General features: G+C 45.1%; 1 protein-coding gene across 3 annotated transcripts in view; it reads left to right on the plus strand.

Annotated features, from left to right (window-relative positions):
* Positions 1–22,502, plus strand: part of LOC126470226 (uncharacterized) — a 44,537-nt gene that overhangs the window by 18,224 nt on the left and 3,811 nt on the right. Inside the window, exons 3-8 of one of the 3 annotated variants that reach the window (XM_050097912.1) lie at positions 12,073–12,360; positions 12,445–12,666; positions 14,209–14,418; positions 16,603–16,742; positions 18,722–18,884; positions 21,110–21,281. In XM_050097912.1, the coding sequence (XP_049953869.1) occupies positions 12,073–12,360; positions 12,445–12,666; positions 14,209–14,418; positions 16,603–16,742; positions 18,722–18,884; positions 21,110–21,281 (1,195 nt within the window). Of the gene's footprint in view, positions 1–12,072; positions 12,667–14,208; positions 14,419–16,602; positions 16,743–18,721; positions 18,885–21,109; positions 21,282–22,502 lie in introns of all 3 variants that reach the window. The other 2 variants (XM_050097915.1, XM_050097911.1) reach the window with 2 other exon arrangements.

Below are 22,502 nucleotides of genomic sequence, written 5' to 3' on the forward strand. Positions count from 1 at the left end.
GAGAACGAGTAGGCCAGTCCATTCACCAAAATATCCCCTCATTCCAAGAGCTCCTCCACCTGCGCAGTTCGATATGGTCGCACTTTGTCATCCATAAAAATGAAGTCAAGGCCGAATGCACCGCAGAAAAGACGCACATGGGGAAGGAGTACATTAAATGTACCGTGTTCAAAGATCTGGAGATCAGTACGCCAGTGCAATATTATGCCTCCCCACTCCACAACACCTGGACCAGCAAAACGATCGTGTTCTACAATTCTGAACTTACCCTCATATGGCGAGAGGGGGAAACACGTAATGCACCCAGGGACACTGTCAACATTAACGTTTAGCTGGTCCAGGAGTTATGGCGTGGAAAGGCATAATAGTGCATTGGCGAACTGACTTGTAAATCTGTGAACACTCTGCAGTCACCGGTCAACGATACTGTGACAGTCTGCTCCTTCCTCGTGTTCGTCTTTTCGGGGTTTCATTCAGCGCTAACTTCATTTTTTATGAATAACAATGCACGACTGCATCGAAACAGCGTAGGTAGAGGGGCTCCTGGAACTTCAGGATATTTGGCGAATGGACTGACCTGCCCGTTCGCCCCACTTAAATCCTTTCGAGCACTTATGGGATGGGATGCATTGGGGAGACGTATCGCACCAGATCTATACGAACCAATGACCATTCAGCAACTGTCAACCTCACTGGTGGAGGAATGGAACGCTTCACCATAAGAACCCTTAACCAACCTTGAGGAAAGGACGGGAACACGTTGCAGAGCGTGCATCGTCGTCTGTGGTGATCACACACTCTATTAAGAACCATGCCCCACCTTTCTGAATGTCCAGGGGACAATCATGAGAACGGTTACTACAGTGTAACTACTGTCTTTGAATAAAAGTGACATTTCCATTCGTTGCCTTGCGTATTACTTTCGGTTATCTTTTATACTGTAGCAGTTCTTTCTATGAATGGTCCAGTTTTCATAGCGCTGTGTTACTAGGTAGTGACACATCATGTGAAAATTACTTTCTTCCTTAAGTGTAAAAAGGAACATAAATCCAGTGCTACGGAAGGCGAATGGTAGGCTTTGGGTAATGTTCTGGGAAAGTGGAATTCATGTTTAAAGAAAATCCGATACAAGACAAGACTGCAACCTGAGTCCTAACCAAGTACACGTGATAGTGGACATGGAACGAATTCAGAGATGCACTGCTAGATTGCCGGCCGTGGTGGCCGAGCGGTTCTTGGCGCTTCAGTCTGGAACCGCGCGACCGCTCCGGTCGCAGGTTCGAATCCTGCCACGGGCATGGATGTGTGTGATATCCTTAGGTTAGTTAGGTTTAAGTAGTTCTAAGTTCTAGGGGACTGATGACCTCAGGTGTTAAGTCCCATAGTGCTCAGAGCCATTTGAACATTTGCACTGCTAGATTGTTATCATGTCGGCAGAGCCCTCAGGAAAGTCTAGTAGAGATGTTCGGAGATCTTAAACGGAGATCTTTGGAGGAGAGACGACGCTGTTGCCGCCGTTGAGCAAATTCAGAGTACCAGCATGAGAGGGCGATTGCATGACCGCCAGCGATAATCTCGCATAGGACTCATGAGAATAAGAATAGCGACATTGGGGTACATACAGAGGCATATAGTCAATTTTATTTGTTCTCGCTCAATGCACGATTGGAATAATAGAGAAAATTGGTAATATTGAAACGAAGTAGCCTCCACTATGCGCTGTGTAGTGGCTTGCGGAGTATATACGCAAATTTAAATGCAGATGTAGAAACGTAACTACCTCTCCCTTCTCCTTCCAAAGCAGCGACGAGAGAATCTATGTTCAGATGCTCATGGACATCGATCTCGAAGTGGGAAGGTGTTTCGAAACCACAGCATCTTCTCGTACAACGAGAGGTACAGTCTCCGACAGCAGTGACAGCACGTCTCGAATGACCAACTTAAATGCGGCAGGCAGCTATTTGTTACTATAAAACCGCGCCTCACAAGCGTTGTTCGTTAAAGAGTTGCTACTGCCTGAACTGTTAATTCTATTGATTAACGACCCTAGTCTTTCAACAGGCGAGTCGACTTGGGACTGAGAAGATGCGGCCAGCGTCCGGTCTCGGAGGGCAGGTGGAAGTGGAGCGCGGCGTAACCCGAGAGGGCGAGGCCGATGGCCGGCGTGGGTGCTCCCGTTATAAGCGCACCCGCAATTTCGTCCTCGTAGGTGGAGCCAGCAGGTACGCTGTCGCCGTCCCTCCGGAATGCCAACTCGTCCGACCGGCTCCCGCGTGCGTGTCCAGCCAACGCGTCCCGCGTTAGGCCGACGCACTGCCACCGCCTGCCTTCTCACGCTTCCGGGAAGCCTTACGACCTACGGTCTGCAGTTCTGGGTTTCGTAGCGGAGGACCAGTACATTTACGGGCTTGACATTCGAACTTCTTCGCGGTCTCGAAATTGATGTAGCGAAGGCCATATTCAAAGACGGAAGGATGATCACAGTTTAACGTCCCGTCGATGAGGAAGTCATTAGAGATGGAGCACAAGTTCAAATAGGGAAAGGATGGGAAAGGAAATAGGCCTTGTCTCTTGCAAAGGAACCATCCCAGTATTTGCCTCAAGTGACTTAATGAAACCGCCTTTGATTTTGCAACAGTGATCCTACAGATAGATATCTGTGATGAATTTTCAGCTGCGTCGTTCGGTGAATGGTTGTACTGATTATCTCTTATTTATCGTTGATACTGACGCTTAAATAAATGAACAACTAAACTACTAGCCGTACGATGATTCGTTGGCCACTTAAATGGAAAACGAGGATAGACTGTTAGTGTTTAAAGTCCTATGGACATCTAAATATTAGCACGTGTTCGTTCTGACAGGAATGGAGCAAGAATTTGAACATAGCGTTCTTCAATGGCTTATCCTCGCCTGACATGATTCACTGAAACCACTGAAAAGATCAGTCAAAATCTCAGATTGCAAGTTTGCAGTTCACTCCCACAATACACGAGTTCAATAGTTTAAAGTGACCCAATTCGTTCAGATTGTTGCAGTAGCTAGGACATTTCTTAAAACTTGACATTGTGCGGTATCGAAGTGTAGTGTATCCTCTATTTGCTAGGATCTCCATAAATCAGAGCTACTGTATGACTTTCGAAACGTAACAAAAACTTCATAAATACGTTATCGTGTGGTATAAGTACACTGCCCGCTTCCGTAGCCCAGGTCGCTGACACGTATGTACGATGGCGCTCTACTCTTAGGTAGTATCGTCACTAATGATCTTGATGTCGACGGGTTATTAAACCCCAATATTCCTACCTTCCTTCGGAGATAGTCGATTAGAGTCAATGTGGAGGTAGAAATGGTCACCGCTAGTATCTGAAGGCGCCAGATTCCTGATCACTAGACTTTCCACCACGGTATGGGACTCCAAATCTTTCTGCAGTGTCTAATTGAATAATGGCAAGTGATAATGTTAATAGTAAACCATCATTCGGGTAGGACGTTAAAGTCGGCTGCCGACATTGTGGTATCCGAGGGAATAGGCTAGTGCAGGCTTCGGCTTTCATCCTCTCCATTCCCCAAAGCTTTAAAAACACAACGCTAAGCTGTACAAGCATTATCACAGTCATTCACATGAACAGGTACGCGCTTGAAATTCTTATCACGTTTGAGGAAGGCAACGGAAAACCTACTTCACGAAGAACTTGCTACGGGCGCCAACGAGAGATCCCTTAATCTGTCTCCATAGCCCTTTTCCTGAGTTTGGGAAAAAGAAAGAAGTAAACAGTCTTCAATTGAATGAATAGTGGGTAAAATCAGGAGCACGCTGCTTCATGTAAATGTGTAGTGGTAACAATAACAAACGATACGCAACCGCAGGGACACTAAGATCAAGAGTAACAAAGACTAATAGAAGACTTCGATTTGTTGCAAGGTTTCTGCGAGAGTGTATCTGTGAAGGAAATTACATACAAAAGCAGTTGTAGAGCACTGCAGAGTTTGGCGTATTTATGAAGCTAGGGTGATAGCAGAAATAGACCGAATTCAGAGAAGGGCTGCTGGTAGCGTAACAGGTGGGTGTAGCCCACACGAAAGGGTAAAATAGATTCTCGGGGATCTTTAAGGGGAACCTCTCGACGAAGAACGGCTTAGTTCTCACGAAAGCGTAAGGTAAATTTAGAGAACCGATATTCGGAAAGAATTTTCGACAATTCTGCTGCCTCTACCGTGTATTTCGCACAAGGACGTGAGAATACTAGACACATAAGAGCACCTAGCAAGACTCATTTTCCCTTGTTCGGTTCGTGAATGGAATATAACAGACAAATGCTAATATTAACACGAAAGATGCTCTACCATGCATGGTTTGCGGACTACGCCGGGTGTAAACGATAACGTTTTACAGTGTACCACCGTGGTCTGGGGGAAGGCAAGACGAACAGTTTGATATGGAACACTTGCGCTGTATCAAGCCAGGAACAAAGTTCAAAATGGCCTGTAAAAGCCACCAAAGCTACGTGCCGCGCGAAATTTTCAATAACGTCTTGCTCTCTTGCGCCACTATCTTAGTCAACTATTTCGTTGGCATTATTAATTTGAACTTTCCCGTGAGGATAATGAAAGAAAAACGCGTTTGTAGAGGAAATGCAATAACTAATTACGTTTACAATACAATCTCAGCTTAACCCTCATAAGCACAAGAGTTTCGTAGTAAGAAGATTTACATGTTAATTCTTAATGTTAATTTTTAATGTTAATTTTATGGTGTTTAGATTCACAATACTTGGAGGCAGAATTTACACATGTCAATTTAACATTTTCTGAGTGCCAGAACAAGAGGCTGTTAATATTCAAAGACGATTTTAGCCAGCATCTGCGTGGCGTGCTTGCGCTTCAGCTCAGGTGGATTTTGAGGGCCAATTTGAGGCTTTTCCCCAGCTTGATGGACCGCAAGTGTCCTATACCAAATGGTTCAAATGGCTCTGAGCACTATGGGACTTAACATCTGAGGTCATCAGTCCCCTAGAACTTAGAACTACTTAAACCTAACTAACCTAAGGACATCACACACATCCATGCCAGATGCAGGATTCGAACCTGCGACCGTAGCGGTCGCGCGGCTCCAGACTGAAGCGCCTAGTACCGCTCGGCCACACCGGCCGGCTACCAATTTTTCAGTCTCGACTTCACCTATACCACTGTGGTGCTTTGAATACAGTATCATTTACACACTGTATATCTAGATGTAGGTATCGATTAAATACGGAGCATAAGTTTGGACTGGGGAAGGAAAAACCACTATCATTTGCAAAGGAGCCATACCAGCATTTCCCTTAAGCAATTCTGGGTTACATACAAAACCTGAATGTCGGTAGCTGGACAAGGATCTGAACAGCCGTCCTTCAGAATACGAGTCCAGCGTCTTAACAACATCGCTCAGTGTCAGGTTCAAATCCTGCTAACGAATGCACTATACAGTGGCTTGCGAAGTATAAAGATGCGACCTGAAGCGAAAATCGGTTCCGAATACCGGATGCTGGACCAATCCCGTAATAGCGTGACTAATGCTGGAGCACTGATAACGACGAGCGCATTATGAAAATTGTACTATTATCGCAACAACTGCAGAGAAGCGAAGCTTTACGACGAGTTCGTGATCTGCAGGCGAACTATGTCCATTATCGATGCGATCGTATCCACGTTGACGCGCTACAACTTTGTAAACTACTTCACCATAAAAGGGAGATAGCCGATACGGAAGGCGCGCCCGATCTAAAGCTAAACAAGGTGGCCGGAGGCCAACGGCCTAGCCCGCACGCATAACAGGAAATCGCCACGTCGGCCGTTGCTTTACGATTAGCTGGAGCGCAGCCGTTGGCCAAGGAAAACGGAAAAGAAAGAAAACAAAGCCCGCTGCCTCGACCCGGCCACCTCCGCGAGGCAGTCATATATTTGGGCAGGCGGCGGAGGTGCAGAGAGGCCGCGCCAGCACACGATGGACCTCGCGATACGTTGTGGCGCCCGCTGCATACCAACAGCCAACTGCCTCTGCTACCGTACTGCGCCGCTTCTTCACCGCTTTTCTTGGCATTCCGCCGCTCCAGTCTTAGTCACCACCTACAGCTTGTGCAGGACTTATGACATCGCGTTTCGTGGAACACTAAACTGAGGCAACCGCTAACTTGGCATTTCGCTTCCTGATACATGTGGGCAAGAGGACAATTTAAATTATTCCAATATTCTTATTCAAGAACGAGTGTATCTTGCCATCTCCAGCAGCCTCAGATAAGGAGGCGATACGCCTTAATTCTGCGATAACCGCTTCGTTATCGCACTACTGAAAAAGAGCATGGGATTCATGTACATGATGTTATTTGGCACTGGTTCAAAAGTTTTATAAACAAATTATTGTTGTGTTTTTTTCTGTAGTAAATAAGGACCCTGGGAAGTCATTGCATCCGTCTACGTAGCTGATTTGTCGCCGTGTCTGACTGCCACACAGTGGAGCCGGATTCGATTCCCGATACTGCCAGGTACCTTTCCTCGGTCGGGAGACTGGAACGGGTACACTTAGCCTCGTGGTACCAGCTGAGGAGCTACTAGACCGAGTGGCAAGGCCTAGAGGTCACGAAACTTGACATCGGCCGGGAGAGCAGTATGTCGACTCCCTGCCCTCCATGCTGCACCCAATAACACCATTGGCAGAGGATGATACGGTAGTCGGTCGGCACTGACGGGACTTCCAGGGGCTCTGGTCTGAGTTAACGTCACAAATTTAATGAACTATTTATATAAACACGCTTTAATTTATTTTACAAAAATACTATAGTGCCTAAAGTACCCGCCAGGTTAGCCGAGAGCGCTAATGCGCTGCTTCCTGGACTCGGGTAAGGCGCGCCGGACCCGGATCGAATCCTCCCGGCGGATTACCGTCGTCGGTCGGTGTGCCGGCCAGCCTGGATGTGGTTTTTAGGCGGTTTTCCACATCCCGCTAGGTGAATACCGGGTTGGTCCCCACGTTCCGCCTCAGTTGCACGACTCGCAAATATCTGAACACGCTCGCACTATTCCATTAATTACACTCGACGCAGACAGTTGGGGTACACTAATTCCGTCCTGGGGGGTACGGGGTGGCGGCAGGAAGGGCATCCGGCCGCCCCTTTCCACTAGCCTTGCCAAATCCGTTCCTAACAAATCCGACCCTGCGTCAGCGAGGGACATGGCACCAGTGAAAGAAAGAAAGAAAGGCTACAGTGCTTAAAGTATTACTCTATTTTTCTGTGAATCGGCTGAACGTACTTGTATAAATTTTATTCAAGTGAATTGACAAATCCTGCGGGAAACTTTTCCCTCGTTTGCAATGAAACAAACAAGTATGAAGCACTTGCCGTCCTGCAGATCACTTAATATGTGCCAGCTTGTAACAAATTATTGCGCTGCACAGGTAGGCACTACCAATTGTGCGTAATCAGTGGGTCACTATGAGCAACAATGCCAGTTAAAATGAAGTTGGACCCTTTAGTGCTCGTACAGTGGGTACTGTAAACAAGTGCTTCTTGAGAACAAGACCATCAATTAAAGGGTTAAAATTTCTTATATCCCTACAGTAGAATTCCAATCCTCGAACGGAGCGAGATGGCGCAATAGTAAGACTCTTGACTCTCATTCGGCAGAAGCAGGGTTCAGAGCCCCGTCCGGGCATCTATATTTAGGTTTCCGTGGTTTTCCCGAGTCACACAAAGCAAATGCCGAGGTAGTTTCTTTGATTGTGAAGTTCCTTCCCCATCCTCATTCATTCCACCCTGTGTTCCTGTGTTTATGGACCTCGTCGCTCACGAGACGACAAACCCAGTTCTTTCTATCTTAGAACTTCCATTATCTCATGTATGTTTTATCTTTCGCTCTATATCATAATTTCCTTTGACTCTGACGTACGGCACGACAGAAACGATGCCACTTGTGTTGGTTGATGTAGCCGGACACCGCTTATGAAAGAACTAACTCGATATCCATCAGAAGTTTATTTAAGAAATTCACGAAAAACTTTAACCGAGATGACTGGACTAGTATTCGAATTCGTCTCTTCCCGGTCGTTATTTCAGTGGCTTTACCAGTGGACAAACTCGTCCCTTCACTATGTTCCTTAGTAATGCATTTAACCCTACGCCACAACGTCTTCTGATGTGGATCCTCGAAGAAGATCAAAAGTCTTTTCCTGAGTGCAACTCTGACCAAAATATATTCATTTGGACATCAGCCACGGAACTAAATCTATGCGACTCGTAACAAAGTTCACTACCTGTAGTTGCAATGTTTGTAGTGCTGTGGTCTGAAGATACCGAACCAGTTACTAATGACTGTTCCTAAAAGAGACAATTTTTTACGAATCCGATCCCTACACTACATAACAGACCTAGGACTCTATCCCAGATATCTCGCATCTACACACAGCGTTCTATTCTAGCATCTCTTATGATCTGCTGTGATATTTCATACTCCCACATCTGTTTCCCCGAACAGTTCGAGAATACTTGGTCCGAACGATCGCAAATGCCAGAGTCTAGCTTGATTCCCAGACGGGACATTAAAGACGCAAAAACTAAAACTCGTGTTTACCCACGTGTTCTGACAACGAATGACAGCTATACTTCCACAAGTGTGCCTTACAATACAGAAAAGCTTTATTCTCCTCTAACTTGTGTCCCTCCAAAGAGGACCTGTGTGAAGTTCCGCTCAAACTTACCTACACGTAAACCTCATGGTTTACGATATTAAGACAATAGACTCACATTTGGTTGGTTCGAAGTTCAAATCCTAGGCCGACCATCAACATTCACGACTGCCCTTGATAAATCCTAACTAATTCAGTAAAATGCTGAATGGTATGTGCAGGAGGTTCAATTTCTTTTGCAACCGTTATACAACTGAGCTAGTGCTCCTTCTCTAACGGCCTTGAAGTTGATGATATGTTAAACATCAATCTCCTTTCGGTACTATGGGCCAGTAGGCAGATATTATTCGTGTCAGTCTATATTCGTAGTATATCAGACAGCTGGCGGACCAAGATGGGTGCTGTCTTAAAGCGATGGTTGTACTAAATTCAACAAAGTTTGTTGTCATTATTAGTATTTTATTGTTAATATTGCATACAGAAGAAAGTCGTAAAGGGTGGCCTTAAGTGCCAGCAATACAACCGCATGTACCTTAAGCACAGAAACTGAATGGGGGGGGGGGGTATTAAGCTAGGTAGAGAATCACCAGTGAACAACTCTGTCTGATGGAGCGAAGACGAGTTTCGATTAGTCGCATGCAGATGGCTAGAGAGAAGTGTTTTTGGCTGCCGGCCTTTAGACAATGGGAAGCAGGTGGGCCGTGACGCCGGCTTCCCTGGCGAAGCGGCCACCCGAGGAAGCCAACTGTATCGCCAAACAACGGCACAACTGTGATCTAGCTTCGTTCTTGCATCTCAGACTCACAGTCTGTTCACTGGACCTCAAAATGAAAATGAAGTACCTATCCCTTGACGCGCACAAGATAACTTTTGCAAATATTATCTTTCTCTGTTCTTACCAGTGCTTGTCACTTGTACAAATGAACATCTTGAGATCATCAAAATGCGAAACACAAACCATATACAGCAAGTAGAGCATAAATTTGTTCTGTTGAAACTATCTAATATATGACTATGGCACTAGGTATCACTTGATTAGCATGGTTACTAAAACTGATGCAGTTGTAGCTGTCCTACACCCACGTCCTGTAACACCAGTTTACAATAATTTGATTTTTGGAAAACTCTTAATTTTTGTTTGCAAATCATAAATCTTACCATTTTACTATTAGCAACGTAAAGTGAAGCACGCATGAACTCTAAAGTAGGTTCGAAACCGCAGTATTTACTAAGCATGGACGCACTGGAGATGATATACTCTTGCCTTATCGTGGTCCAAGAACAGCTTAAAAATACTCTTATAGGAGGATCTGTCACTAAACATGGAATACGAATGTTGTGCATCATACCATATTTGTTATACGCACAAGACTAACATATAAGGGCAGTCAAACGAAAACGAGACATACGGAAAAAAGTAAGTAAACTGTTTATTATATCAAAAATAACCGCCACAGCTGTTAACACATTGCCGGCCGAGGTGGCCGTGCTGTTAAAGGCGCTGCAGTCTGGAACCGCAAGACCGCTACGGTCGCAGGTTCGAATCCTGCCTCGGGCATGGATGTTTGTGATGTCCTTAGGTTAGTTAGGTTTAACTAGTTCTAAGTTGTAGGGGACTAATGACCTCAGCAGTTGAGTCCCATAGTGCTCAGAGCCATATTTTTTTTTTTTATTTTTTTTTTTTGTTAACACATTTACCCGACTGTGAGATAAGAAGGTCAGTGCCGCATGTTTGAAGAACCATGATTGTACCCAGGCGTGAACTTCTTCGTCCGAAACAAATCGACCGCCACGAATGTCTTTCTTCAGGGCTCCAAAAATATGAAAATCGCATGAGGAGAGATCGGGACTGCGTAGAGGGTGTGTAAGGGTTTCCCAGCAAAAGTTCTGCAGCGTAGTCGAAACGAAGGTGAAGAAGTTTCGCTGGGACGCCTTTACGCATCCTCCAGACATTCCCGATGTCTTTCCATGCGAGTTCCATATTTTTGTGCCCTGTAGAAAGACAAGATTGACCATCGATTTGCTCCTGACGAAGAGGAGCGTGCCTGGATACAACCGTGACTCCGTAGGTAACCGTAAAGATTTTTCCATGAAGACACTAAGCGTCTTGTCTCATAGGAGGGTAATGTATTAACAGTTATGGCGATTACTTTTGAAACAATAAACTTACTCGTTTTCATTTGACTGTTAGTTATAGATAAAAGACACGTCAGGTGTGTCAAGTACTTGCGCCTTGAAATCAAACTATCACTCTTTGGCGTTGTAATCTGATGCAAAGAATGACAAAAGCTGCATTTATGTTCAAGATCAAAACGTAGGTAGCAGTATCACACTTTCTCGTAGTGACTACAGTCTCACCAGAGATGTTGCAGGGATTTTCTGCCTCCTGGACGAGACTCGTCTACAGAAACACCAGCTTGTGGAATAATATAATATGTCATACAAATACAACCTCAAGCATTTGTTTGCCAATGCACTCTAATCACAGTTGTTGAATGCACAGCATAACACAGCCCACCATAGTCTATTTCACACTTGCAGTCCTCAAACCTTAATAATACTTTTATATTTATCAACAAACCACTCTATTCATAGATTCGTTTACTAACTGGTAAATACATAATGTGATATGATAAAAATGAAAAGCAAAAGAAATAGCAGCTTTTTCCAACATTTGAAAGTTTTATTTCATATTATAATATAAAAATAAAATGGAGTGAAGTTTAGGCAACACTGTGTTACTAACCATAACAGCAGCAGACTCATGTTTACGCAGAGCAAGTCATCTACTTCAGGTCTTATATATTTTCATAACTTCTCCATATTCGTCCAAAAATAAGTCAGTTTAGCGCAATTAAATTGGAGTTTTTAAATTTGTATATTAATTCCACTGAAAATCTCTATAACTTATCCCAGGAAGACCTCTCCAGCGAAGGAGACGAGCCCGCTGCATTAATTATCGACCTCCAGTATTGCTACAACCACACAAGAGATCCTGAGGCTTTGTCACCAAGAAATTTTTATTTTAAAATTATACGATGGTGAGAATCGTCCAGTCCTTTAAGCACAAGCTTCCAAGATAGTCTTTATCAAGCCACATGCCATAGGCCATATATATGCACCTCTGATACCAGACAGTACTGGATTCTGTATCTATAAACAACAGACCATAGATACACTTTTAATTGCGTCCCTACTATCTTATACTTAGATTTATTTGCTGATACGAGGAAAAAATGAAGATTCCAAAATCCTCTTCCTCCAATTCTCCTAGTGGTGGCCAGTGCTATCAAGTACATACCCTCAGATAACATAGCTGAAGTTCCTCAGTAGCCTAAATGAAAACATACAGAATAACAGCTATAAGACTGTGATTTATAGCATAGTCTAAAATAATATTGTTGTCGCAGGAGCTCCCGCATCAGTGTCAGATGAAGACCAGCAACGCCAAGTACAGATCGCCGTCGTGCAGCAGGGAGTAGGCCCATCAGCACCCCCTCCACCACAGCCCGGAAATGTGTGGATTCAGGTTCCTCAGCAGCCAGGTGGTGGCTACCCACAGCAGCCAGGTGGTGGCTACCCACAGCAGCCAGGTGGATATCCTCAACAGCCAGGTGGTTATCCTCAGCAGCCTGGCAGCTACCCTCAACAGCCAGGTGGCTACCCACAGCAACCAGGTGGCTACCCACAGCAGCCAGGTGGCTACCCTCAACAGCCAGGTGGCTACCCTCAACAGCCTGGTGGCTATCCTCAGCAACCTGGTGGCTATCCTCAGCAGCCAGGTGGCTACCCTCAGCAGCCAGGTGGCTACCCACAACAGCCAGGTGGCTACCCTCAACAGCCAGGTGGCTACCCTCAACAGCCAGGTGGCTACCCTCAGCAGCCTGGTGGTTTCCCACAGCAGCCAGATGGTCAGCCACAGCAACCAGGAGGCATTCCTGAGCAGCCACAGCCGCAGCCACAACCCCAGCCACAGCCACAACCCCAGCCACAGCCTCAGCCTGGTAAGATTCCAAATTGTATCCATATTGAACAATATTCTCACACTACATTGATTGTCACTGACTGAGACATTGTGGCTACACATTCACTTCTTCAAGCTTCATTCGACGTACTAGATTTATCCAGGGTAGACAGATAAAGAGTAAAATTCACTGAACTTTCTGCGACCAACCATTTGAATAAGAATTCAGTACTATCAGGAATCACAATATCGTTAAGTATCTGTAGTGATATCCAGATTTTATTCTTGAACTGTCTTGTGGCAGTAACCTTTAAACTATGGTCTTAGATCATAAAGTTAATAACTATGAGAATGATCAATAATTTTTCTTAGAGATAGTGTATTTTTGAAACACGGCTAGTTACTACTTCACCCTTCTCTGATCTTATAATATTAAACCTATTCTGAGTGATATATTGAATCCAGTTTTTATCCATGGAATGATACATTTTACAAGTTTTTTTCTTGTGGGGGTCCACAACCTCACTATGTTTTAAGAAAGAAAACATGGTTCAAACAGCCTGAAATATATTTATTGTCTGTGTTGTTAGCACATTTCAACTGATAGTCATTTTCAAAAATGTTCAAATGTGTGTGAAGTGCTAAGGGACCAAACTGCTGAGGTCATCGGTCCCTAGACTTACACACTACTTAAACTAACTTATAATAAGGACAACATACACACCCATGTCCGAGGGAGGACTCGAACCCCCGGGTGGGAGGGGCAGCGCAATCCGTGACATGGTGCCTCAAACAACGCGGCCACTCCGCGCGGCAAGTCATTTTCAAGCACTTATCACGAGCCTCAGTCTTCACATCACATTTGAATAAATAGGAAGGTCATACGTAAAGGCACACATCGCTTTCACGTGCGTCTGTAGCACAAATACAGTCCAATAGTGCACTAAATTACATCCATAATAATACGCATACACTGTTTATATAGTAGTGATATTCCTTAACACCGTCACCTCACTTCTGGTCCCTATAAGATTACTTTTGAGACATTAATTACAATCATCTAAGTGCCAGTTGTTAGCTTCACATCTATTTTCTCCATTAAAATCCATTTGATGGCTAAAATCTACTAACACATTTTAAATCATGCGGAGCTTGCATACCAACAACCAAATTACTACATCAAAACGTAGGTCGCCAATAATGTCGTGCGAAGGTGAGCCCCAAAATATCTCCTGGAGCACAAGTCCGCTGCACATAAATTATGGTAATGTGTCTGTTCTCCCCAAAGAAAATCTGGATCAAACCAGTTAGACAGGTAATCTGCACCTACACTGGAAAGTGCCTAGTATTTCCATGTGAGAAGGATGAAACAGTTTAAATACTTGTAAGGAAATAACATGTCACACTGGCAAACAAATGAAAATTTAAAGATATTTTATTCAGTATGCAATATGAGAAAACTGGAAGGTAACGTAGTAGTTAAAGTCTAATGATTAACTGTGTCAAGAACTATAAGTTGGAATCTAGGATCACACTCCCAGAGATGGAGCGTAATGTGTATTGTCTGATATTCTGCGCACAGAGCCAGCGACGGAGAGCCCCGAGTTGGCAGAGCTTCGCAAGAGCTGCAAAGCTCCCCGCGGACAGTTCCCCACCAAGGACTGCCACAAGTTCGTCAACTGCTGGGACGACGTCGTCATCGAGCAGGAGTGCCCTGCCGGGCTGGCCTTCAGTGAGGAAGGTTTCTGCGACTACCCTTACAACGTGGATTGTGGCTCCCGTACTACAGATAGTAAGTCAACCTCAGTACCTTGGCATAAATATAGCCTTAATAATGTTGAACCTTTATGTTTATGTCTACCATTTAATGAAAATTATATAATTCCCTTGATGGATTCTCATTCAACTCAGTGTGGCACAATAACTATAGATTTTGATCTTTATCTACTTCAAGATGTAATTCACCTCTTCTCAACTGAAATAATGCGGAAAAATAATCTTAATTGCTACACATTTGTAATTTGTTCATGTGGTTCTAATCACCGTATTGATTCAGGTCGAGTAAAACCGATAGAATGGGTCTGAATAGATCAACTGCATCGCTACAGCAATGTAGCTTGATATATAAATGACCTGTGTTAACTGTACGTAACCCGACATCATTGCTCTGAAGAACTCACAAGATTTTCTTCAGAACTGAGAAGTAGCATGTAAGATTGTTTCTGATTACTCAGTATCGATGAGTCGACAACTCTGCCATTGGGAACCAATCTGACTTTTACGGGAGATGAACCAGAGGAACCACAGTAGCATAAAGAATGGAACTCAAAATTTCCCTCGCTTATCGTTAGTATGATCAACCGACATCATCAGCGCCATATAAAAGATTATAACTTCCATAATCGAAAATTTTGAATGATAAATGACATTTGAACCACACGACATAGCTGTTCGACTAGACTTGAAAACCTCTCAAAAGCGTGGTAACCAAGGATCAATGTCTAAGAGGCTACGGACAGTTCATTAACGTGACATTCTTTCCTACCCAGGTTCCTGCGATCGAAACAAATCAACGTTTACAGATAATTTCAGATGAAATAAACTATGGCAGTAAAATAGTATCAGGATACGACATTTAAAATTTGTTCCATATACACTGACTACCCAACATTCAAAATGTTTCAACGTGAGATCGGGAGTATAAAAGTACAGCAGCACACAAACTGTAAGAACTACCTGAGAAATGGAAAGGAGAGATCTGTTGGATTCATTACAAGGTAAGGATCCCGGCAAGATTGTAGGCTTAGTCTCCTGCTTTTAGTAATGTAACTGGAAAGAGCAATGAAGGCATATAGCTGCAAAGTTAAAAAGCTTATCATTGGAAACTATCACATGAAATCCGTTCAAATGACAAGATTTGGCTTTAGCCGACAGCTTCGTGACAGTAGCCGCTAGTGAAGAAAACTTCCAACATACTATCAATGTCTCGTGAGAAGAGTTGAAGAAATAGGGAATTGATTTAAATGTCGAAAAAACAAAAAATATGATTGTAAACCAAAGAAAAGAATGGTCTAACATCAAAGCTGAAAAAAGGTTCAAGAACAGGTTTGCATATTTCAGGACTTGCGCTCTATCATCAGTGGTAGATGAGAAGAAAAAATTAGGGAAAGATTAAGAGTGACAGGGTGTTTAATACAGTCAGACGAAACTTCCTGAAAAAGCCGAGAGACATCAAAGAGACAAACATAGCTTGGTATAGAATTTTCTACATCCAGGCATTGATATATGGTTGCGAATCTTGGGTAGTGAACGTGAGAAGAAAAACCTCAGATCCAAGAAACAGACATTAAATACCCCCATAAAACAGAAAAAAAGGTGTAGGAGAGATAGGATCCGAAGTACATCCACTCACAAAAAATTAAATAGAAAAACTCTAGAGAAGACTATCCAAGAGCCATAAATGGAGTTGCATGGTCAAGTCCAGCGAATATCGAAAGGTCGCCTGCGAAGGTAAACGAAGGGGGTGTGGGAAGATAGGGTAGAGAGGAAGAGAACAGTCAATAAGATATGGGAGAAGGAAACAGAAGAAGCGCTGCAAGAGAAATGGCCGAAGGCGAGAGAAGCAGTACTGCGACTGCAGACGCCGAGGTATGGAAATCGTAAGTATCCCCCACACAGAGAGGTAGATGTTGATTAGATTAAATAAGAACACTTTCAACCTATTTCTCAGCACTGTTCCTGACATGCCAATACCTGAAAATTCGTCGATTAACACTGTCCACACATATTGATAAGGCTAACTCGTTGTGTAATCCTGTAATTACTTAATGCTCCGTGAGAGTGGCTAGGTAAGTGTGAACTGCGAGAAACGCTATGTAAGTAAGGGTATCACAGCCACCGTACGCCCCGGAGGGTGAAATGGAAAGCAGCAGACGTGGACTGTAGCACGTCCAACAGCAATGTATGTCCGTTGCAGAGCCAGCGCCGCTGGGTGACGCGTCGTGCCCTACGCCGTACGGCACCTACCGGAGCGACAAGAACTGCAGCGCCTTCGTCGTCTGCGTAGCCGCCACTCCGTACCTCTTCAACTGCCCCGAGGGCCTCGACTTTAATGACGTAAGTCCACATACTATCTAACAGTAATATGCAGCACATCGCCTAAAGACACATAGGACAACGTAGTGTCCCAAACAGCTATGAATCAAATCGTACATATTGCAGCGTATCCTAAATGAACGCTTGGAGATAAGGAACTAATCGTCAAAATGAATATTAAGCTTTGTTCCCATAATATCCTACATCTTATAGCAATGACTTACGCTAATAGAGATTGTTCTCAGTAAGGACAACCGGACTCAGTGCACGCTTTACATCAGCCCATAAAATGTTGCAGCGCTCTCTCAGATATCCAAATGGCTCTGAGCACTATGGGACTCAACATCTTAGGTCATAAGTCCCCTAGAACTTAGAAATACTTAAACCTAACTAACCTAAGGACATCACACACACCCATGCCCGAGGCAGGATTCGAACCTGCGACCGTAGCAGTCCCGCGGTTCCGGACTGGAGCGCCAGAACCGCACGGCCACCGCGGCCGGCATCAGATATCCCTGTTGTCTTTTGTACAATGAGACAGATAGATAGGACCCTGAAAACATTTTGTCTCTAGTTTCTGCTCGGGTTTCTACAGCAGCAGCTTCATGTAACCTTATGTGAAAAAATTTTTACGAGTGACATGCACCAGTCGTACTGGCCATGTGACATGATATCCCCTTTCAATTGAGAATGAGAGTACCTATTGCTCAGGTGCTCACGGACATTAATACCAAAATGAGAAGGGGTACTGCCGTGCTCAAATAGTACCCTCTAGCAGACAACAGAAGGCAGGCCTACAGTCTACAACAAATGTGGTGGCGCATTTCGAATGAACAAATATATGCCGCACGCAGCATTTGTGCGACATTAGTAGTTCATAAAAACGTGCCTCACATGCATAGCTCATTCAAGGCTGCCTAAAATATATATTTCCGATCACTGGTTTCTTATCTCAAAATACACAGTTTGGGATTCTCAACAGGCTGTATAACTTTGATCCTAGGGTTTTCCGACACCCTGCGTTGTGTGTGTGTGTGTGTGTGTGTGTGTGTGTGTGTGTGTGTGTGTGGATGTGTGTGTGTGTGTGTGTGTGTGTGTGTGTGTGATAACGACAGATACCCGTGGTGCTAGCTACATGATTCGAAATAAACGAAAAGCGAAGATACGGACTTCGTCCTATACCGCGCGCATTCCGCTGCGGAGTGAAAGGCTCATTTTGGAAACCATCTGATTTCTTCTACATTTTACATAAATTTGAGTGAGAACTTTAGAGAATGCGCTTACGTTCACTGAAACTACGTTAGTCATTGATTTAGTCTTGAGTTTCTTCCCACGAGTCTGATGGAAATAAAACACTGTACTATCACACCGTTGTCGTTCTGTGATACTTAAATGATTTCTAAGTTGACTTCTTGGATATACGCTCGTATTATTGCTTGTAACTATATGTCTCTCCTGTACTCCTGCGTTTTTATAGTACATATTACTTCTGCTGGACGTAGTTTCACTCATGGGGAGGGGTGAGGTAGAAGGATAATGATGTATCCAGCACGTATAAGCCCTTTAACGCCAAACACGAACAACTAATTGAAAAACTTCGATGTACGAAGTAACTAAAAACGCCAAACACGCTTTCAGAGCCCAAAGGTTCACGAAGGAGAATATAGGAAACAAGGACTGGTAGCAAAATATCTTATCTGTACCCACGGACCGTTGTACATTAGGTAGTTCATAGAGATATCCACACGCTACAAATAGGCACTAGTTACGAGACTGTAGCATAAAGGTATCCTTATAATCCTAGGTGACTATTCTCGACAGAGCGCCATTTACATTTCGGGGGAAAGAGAACTGAGCGATGCGGAGGAACACGTAGCGCAATGTTGACTTCTGTATTGACCTTACGATGGGCTGAGTACAGTGTCGACGTAAGCCGCCAAGAATGTGGGTGATGATGGAGACAGTTGGCTGACCTGTTGTTTGCGCGTGCTGTTGGGCAGGAGCTGGGCGTGTGCGACTACCCGTACCGCGTGGACTGCCGCGGCCTCGCCTCTGCCGGTGACGCCCCCGCTGCCGCCCCCGCCCCCGCACCCGCTCCTGGGCCCGACGGAGCTCCAGCGCCGCCGGCCGAGGGCGGTTTCTACGGCAAGCGCCTGCCTCCTGGTAAGTTGGCACGCCTGCCTCCAGACCTTTGATGACGGCTTCTCCTTCTAAAAACTCCTTCATTGTCCTTAAAAAGGAAAAATTCCCATTCGGTGAAGGGGATCGAATGTGGGCCTTTCTTGTGGTAGCCAGTTGCGCAGATTTGGAGGTCAACTATAAAGCTCTAAAGGAACTGACACACACTTTTGAAAAATATAGGGGCATGGATGCAGTTGGACTGAACCAGAATGGTAGATACTATTACTTTCACACATACAATATCTTCCGTGCAATGTAGTATAGTATTAGGTACCGAAACTGAATAACTGCACATTACTATCCAATCTACAGCAAATATAGGTCATGTTTGGACGTAACTGTGACTTACTATAAATACAAGGGGACTTCAAATAGTAAGTTACACATTCTTATGACAGGCCAAGTCACTTCTGCTGAATGCTGCTCTACACTTCAGTGTGAACCACGTATATGAGACTATTTTTCAACACAGTCACCAAGTCGCTGTAAACAACCGTCGAAAAGATCTACCAATCGTTCACTTTCTCGACGACAGAAATCCGCTCCTTAGTTACAGCGCCATTCCAGAACAGCTGTGTGAGCGTTCTCGTCGTTCGGAAATCTCTTTCCCCTCAGGTGTCCTTTCATCTTGACGAAAAGATGGAAATAACATGGTGCAAGATCTGGGCTTCCTGATCAGTGTCATCCTTCTTATTGCGTTCCTCGTCAAACTGTTAGCGCTATTTAACTACAGCTGGACATGAAGATGCATTCGGTCTGTACACCAGCAGAATTTCATGGTGAATCTGTATGCTGTTTAGACCTTTTCCCAGGAAGAAGCGTAGTGTACCGCGTCCTACAACTTTGGAGTACGTTCCCAGTTGCCACGCTACTTCAAGCGCACACTGCCATGCACCTGTTACCCTTACCACAGTAGAACTGTGTGTGCAGAAACACGAAATATCTGCTGCCGTGTGACAAAGTGCCACTCATCTTGCCTAACAGTCTTATCGTGGGACGACATGTGTAACTAACTTTCTGAAGCCCCCATGTGCGTGTATAGAAATACTTTCAAAACGGAAAACAATGTGCGTGAAAACCAAAACAGAGAAACGTCACATTTGTCGAAATCGATGCTATGTGGTCAGAAGCAATCTGAAAAGCAATAACTGTTAAGAACTGTTAAGAAAAAATTCGATACCTTGCGCCATTTTAGAGTTAATTAGCGTCGAAGTCCGCCAATCAGGCCTTTGCGCGCGCAAATTCAAGCGGCCCGCCAGTTACAATTAGTGTCAGTTGTTCTCTTACTGTAGATGATAGGGCACGAGAGTGCTCAGCCTTTGGTTAGGTTTCAGTCCTTACTGCAGTCCCATGGCCGATTTTTATGTCGCTCTCTTGCTCGGTTTCTGGAAACCAAACGAAGATCACACTTGACGACACCGCGGAAGGGCCTGATTGGCTAACTTCAATGCTAATTAACTCGGAAACGGCGCAACGTATCGATTTTTTTCTTAGTTGTTCCTCAACAGAACCTACGCTGCACACCTTTATAACGGACTGTTTCTGACCATCCAGTACAATGTACTTAGGGTGTCTCATAAGGAGTGAAGGCTGTTTTCCGAACATAGTAGTCTTACAGTAATAAAGAAATGGTTTTAGGGCCTACTTACACCATAAAAAAAATCCGAAATGTTACTCCACACAACTGTTCCACTGAAGCTTCGTGGCTGGAGTAAAATTGTGTGCGGGACCCCGAAGCTTACCTTTCGTGGGAAATGCACTATTGAGGCATGACTCACAACCCGCCCCCAGAGCTTCAGGGTTCGGCACAGTGTTTTACTCTACCACAAAGTTTCAAAACAGCGTACACTGCAGAGTGAATGATTTTTTTCTGGAATATTTCCTTTGCTTATAAGACAATTCAGACTTCCTATCTTTGTTTGATTACATTTGGCCTGGTTTTGCAACCACTCCAGAAACACCACGTGCTTCGAAATACAGTTGTACGACATGACACCCGAAAACTTTTACTCACTGCGTGCTGCGTTTCCAGCCGTTTGAGCTGGAGGCAGCAGCCGTAGTCGTTGCGACCGGACGTTTTCACCGTGGCCCTCCTCCGATGCTTTAGGCCGCGTGCTGTCTGGGCAGCCCCCATCAGAACGGAATATAGCTGTTTTTCAAGATAGTCACGTAGTGTCAGTTGCTGCTGAAGCGTGTGTGTTTGGCAGGCATCCTGACGGCGGGCTCGTCGTGCAGCCACAACGCAGTGTTCCGGCTGACGGCGAGCTGCAGCTCGGTGTCGGTGTGCCGCGCCGGCCGCACCGCCATCGTCAACTGCGCACCCGGCTCCGCCTACGACGCCTACTCCGGCGCCTGCCTGCCCGCCTACAGGGCTCGCTGGTAAGTCTTCTCTCTCTCTTCTCCTCTCAACTAACTTACCCTTTCAAAAGTTCATCTAAAACTAAACTAAACTCCGTCCGAACAGGCCTCGGAAGGCCTAGCGTTACCGACCTGCCGCCGTGTCATCCTCAGCCCACACGCATCACTGGATGCGGATGTGGAGGGGCATGTGATCAGCACTCCGCTCTCCCGGCCGTATGTCAGTTTACGAGACCGGAGCCGCTACTTCTCAGTCAAGTAGCTCCTCAATTTGCCTCACAAAGGCTGAGTGCACCCCGCTTGCCAACAGCGATCGACATACTGGATGGTCACCCATACAAGTGCTAGCCCAGCCCGACAGCGCTTAACTTCGGTGATCTGACGATAACCAGTGTTATCACTGCGGCAAGGCCGTTGAAATTCAAGAGTACATCACCAGTGCCAAAACACTCACCCACCTCCGTAGCCCCGAATCCCAACAGTACAAGACAGTTTCATCGCTAGTATTTGGCCGGCAGCCAACGGTCTTCCCGCAGTAATAACACTGGTTCCCTTCAGATCAACGAAGTTACGCTCTGTCGGTCTTGGCTAGCACTTATACGGGTGACCGCCTGGGTATGCCGAGCGCTGCTGGCGAGCGGGATGCACTCCGCCCTTGCGACGCCAGTTGAGAAGCTATTGATTGAGAACTAGCGGCTCCGGTAATGGACATGACAACGGCCGGGAGAGCGGTATGCTGAACACATGCCCCTCCACATCAGCATCCAGTGAGGCCTATCGTTGAGGATGACACGGTGGTTGGTCGGCACAGTTGGGCCTTCCGAGGCCTCTCCGGACGGCGAGAGTTATTTGGCCGGCAAGGGGAGTAGAGATGTTGGCGTATAGTTCCTGATCACCTGATTTTGCGCCATTGTGCTGAGGTGAACTGCAAACCTCGCGGTGCAAAACTGTTGATGATTAGTCAGTCGGATGGGGATGTCAAACTCTGCGGCCACCTTGGAGCTGTTTGAAAGGTGCACACATAGAAATGCACCAACATTAAGTTCGATTTAGTATCGATACCTAATGTGTCGACAGAAGTGCCGACACAGTGTGATTTGAGGGGACCGCAATGCACGCTATAAACACACGAAGGATGGCGTGAGGTCTGAAACAGGATACGTAATGAATGCTATAAAGAAAAGTACGTAGCTTTTGGAATACTTAACTTTAATCCATCCTTGTTGTATACATCGTTCTTGA

This window comes from Schistocerca serialis, chromosome 3 (genome assembly GCF_023864345.2).
Source record: "Schistocerca serialis cubense isolate TAMUIC-IGC-003099 chromosome 3, iqSchSeri2.2, whole genome shotgun sequence".
Classification (NCBI taxonomy): Eukaryota; Metazoa; Arthropoda; class Insecta; order Orthoptera; family Acrididae; genus Schistocerca; species Schistocerca serialis.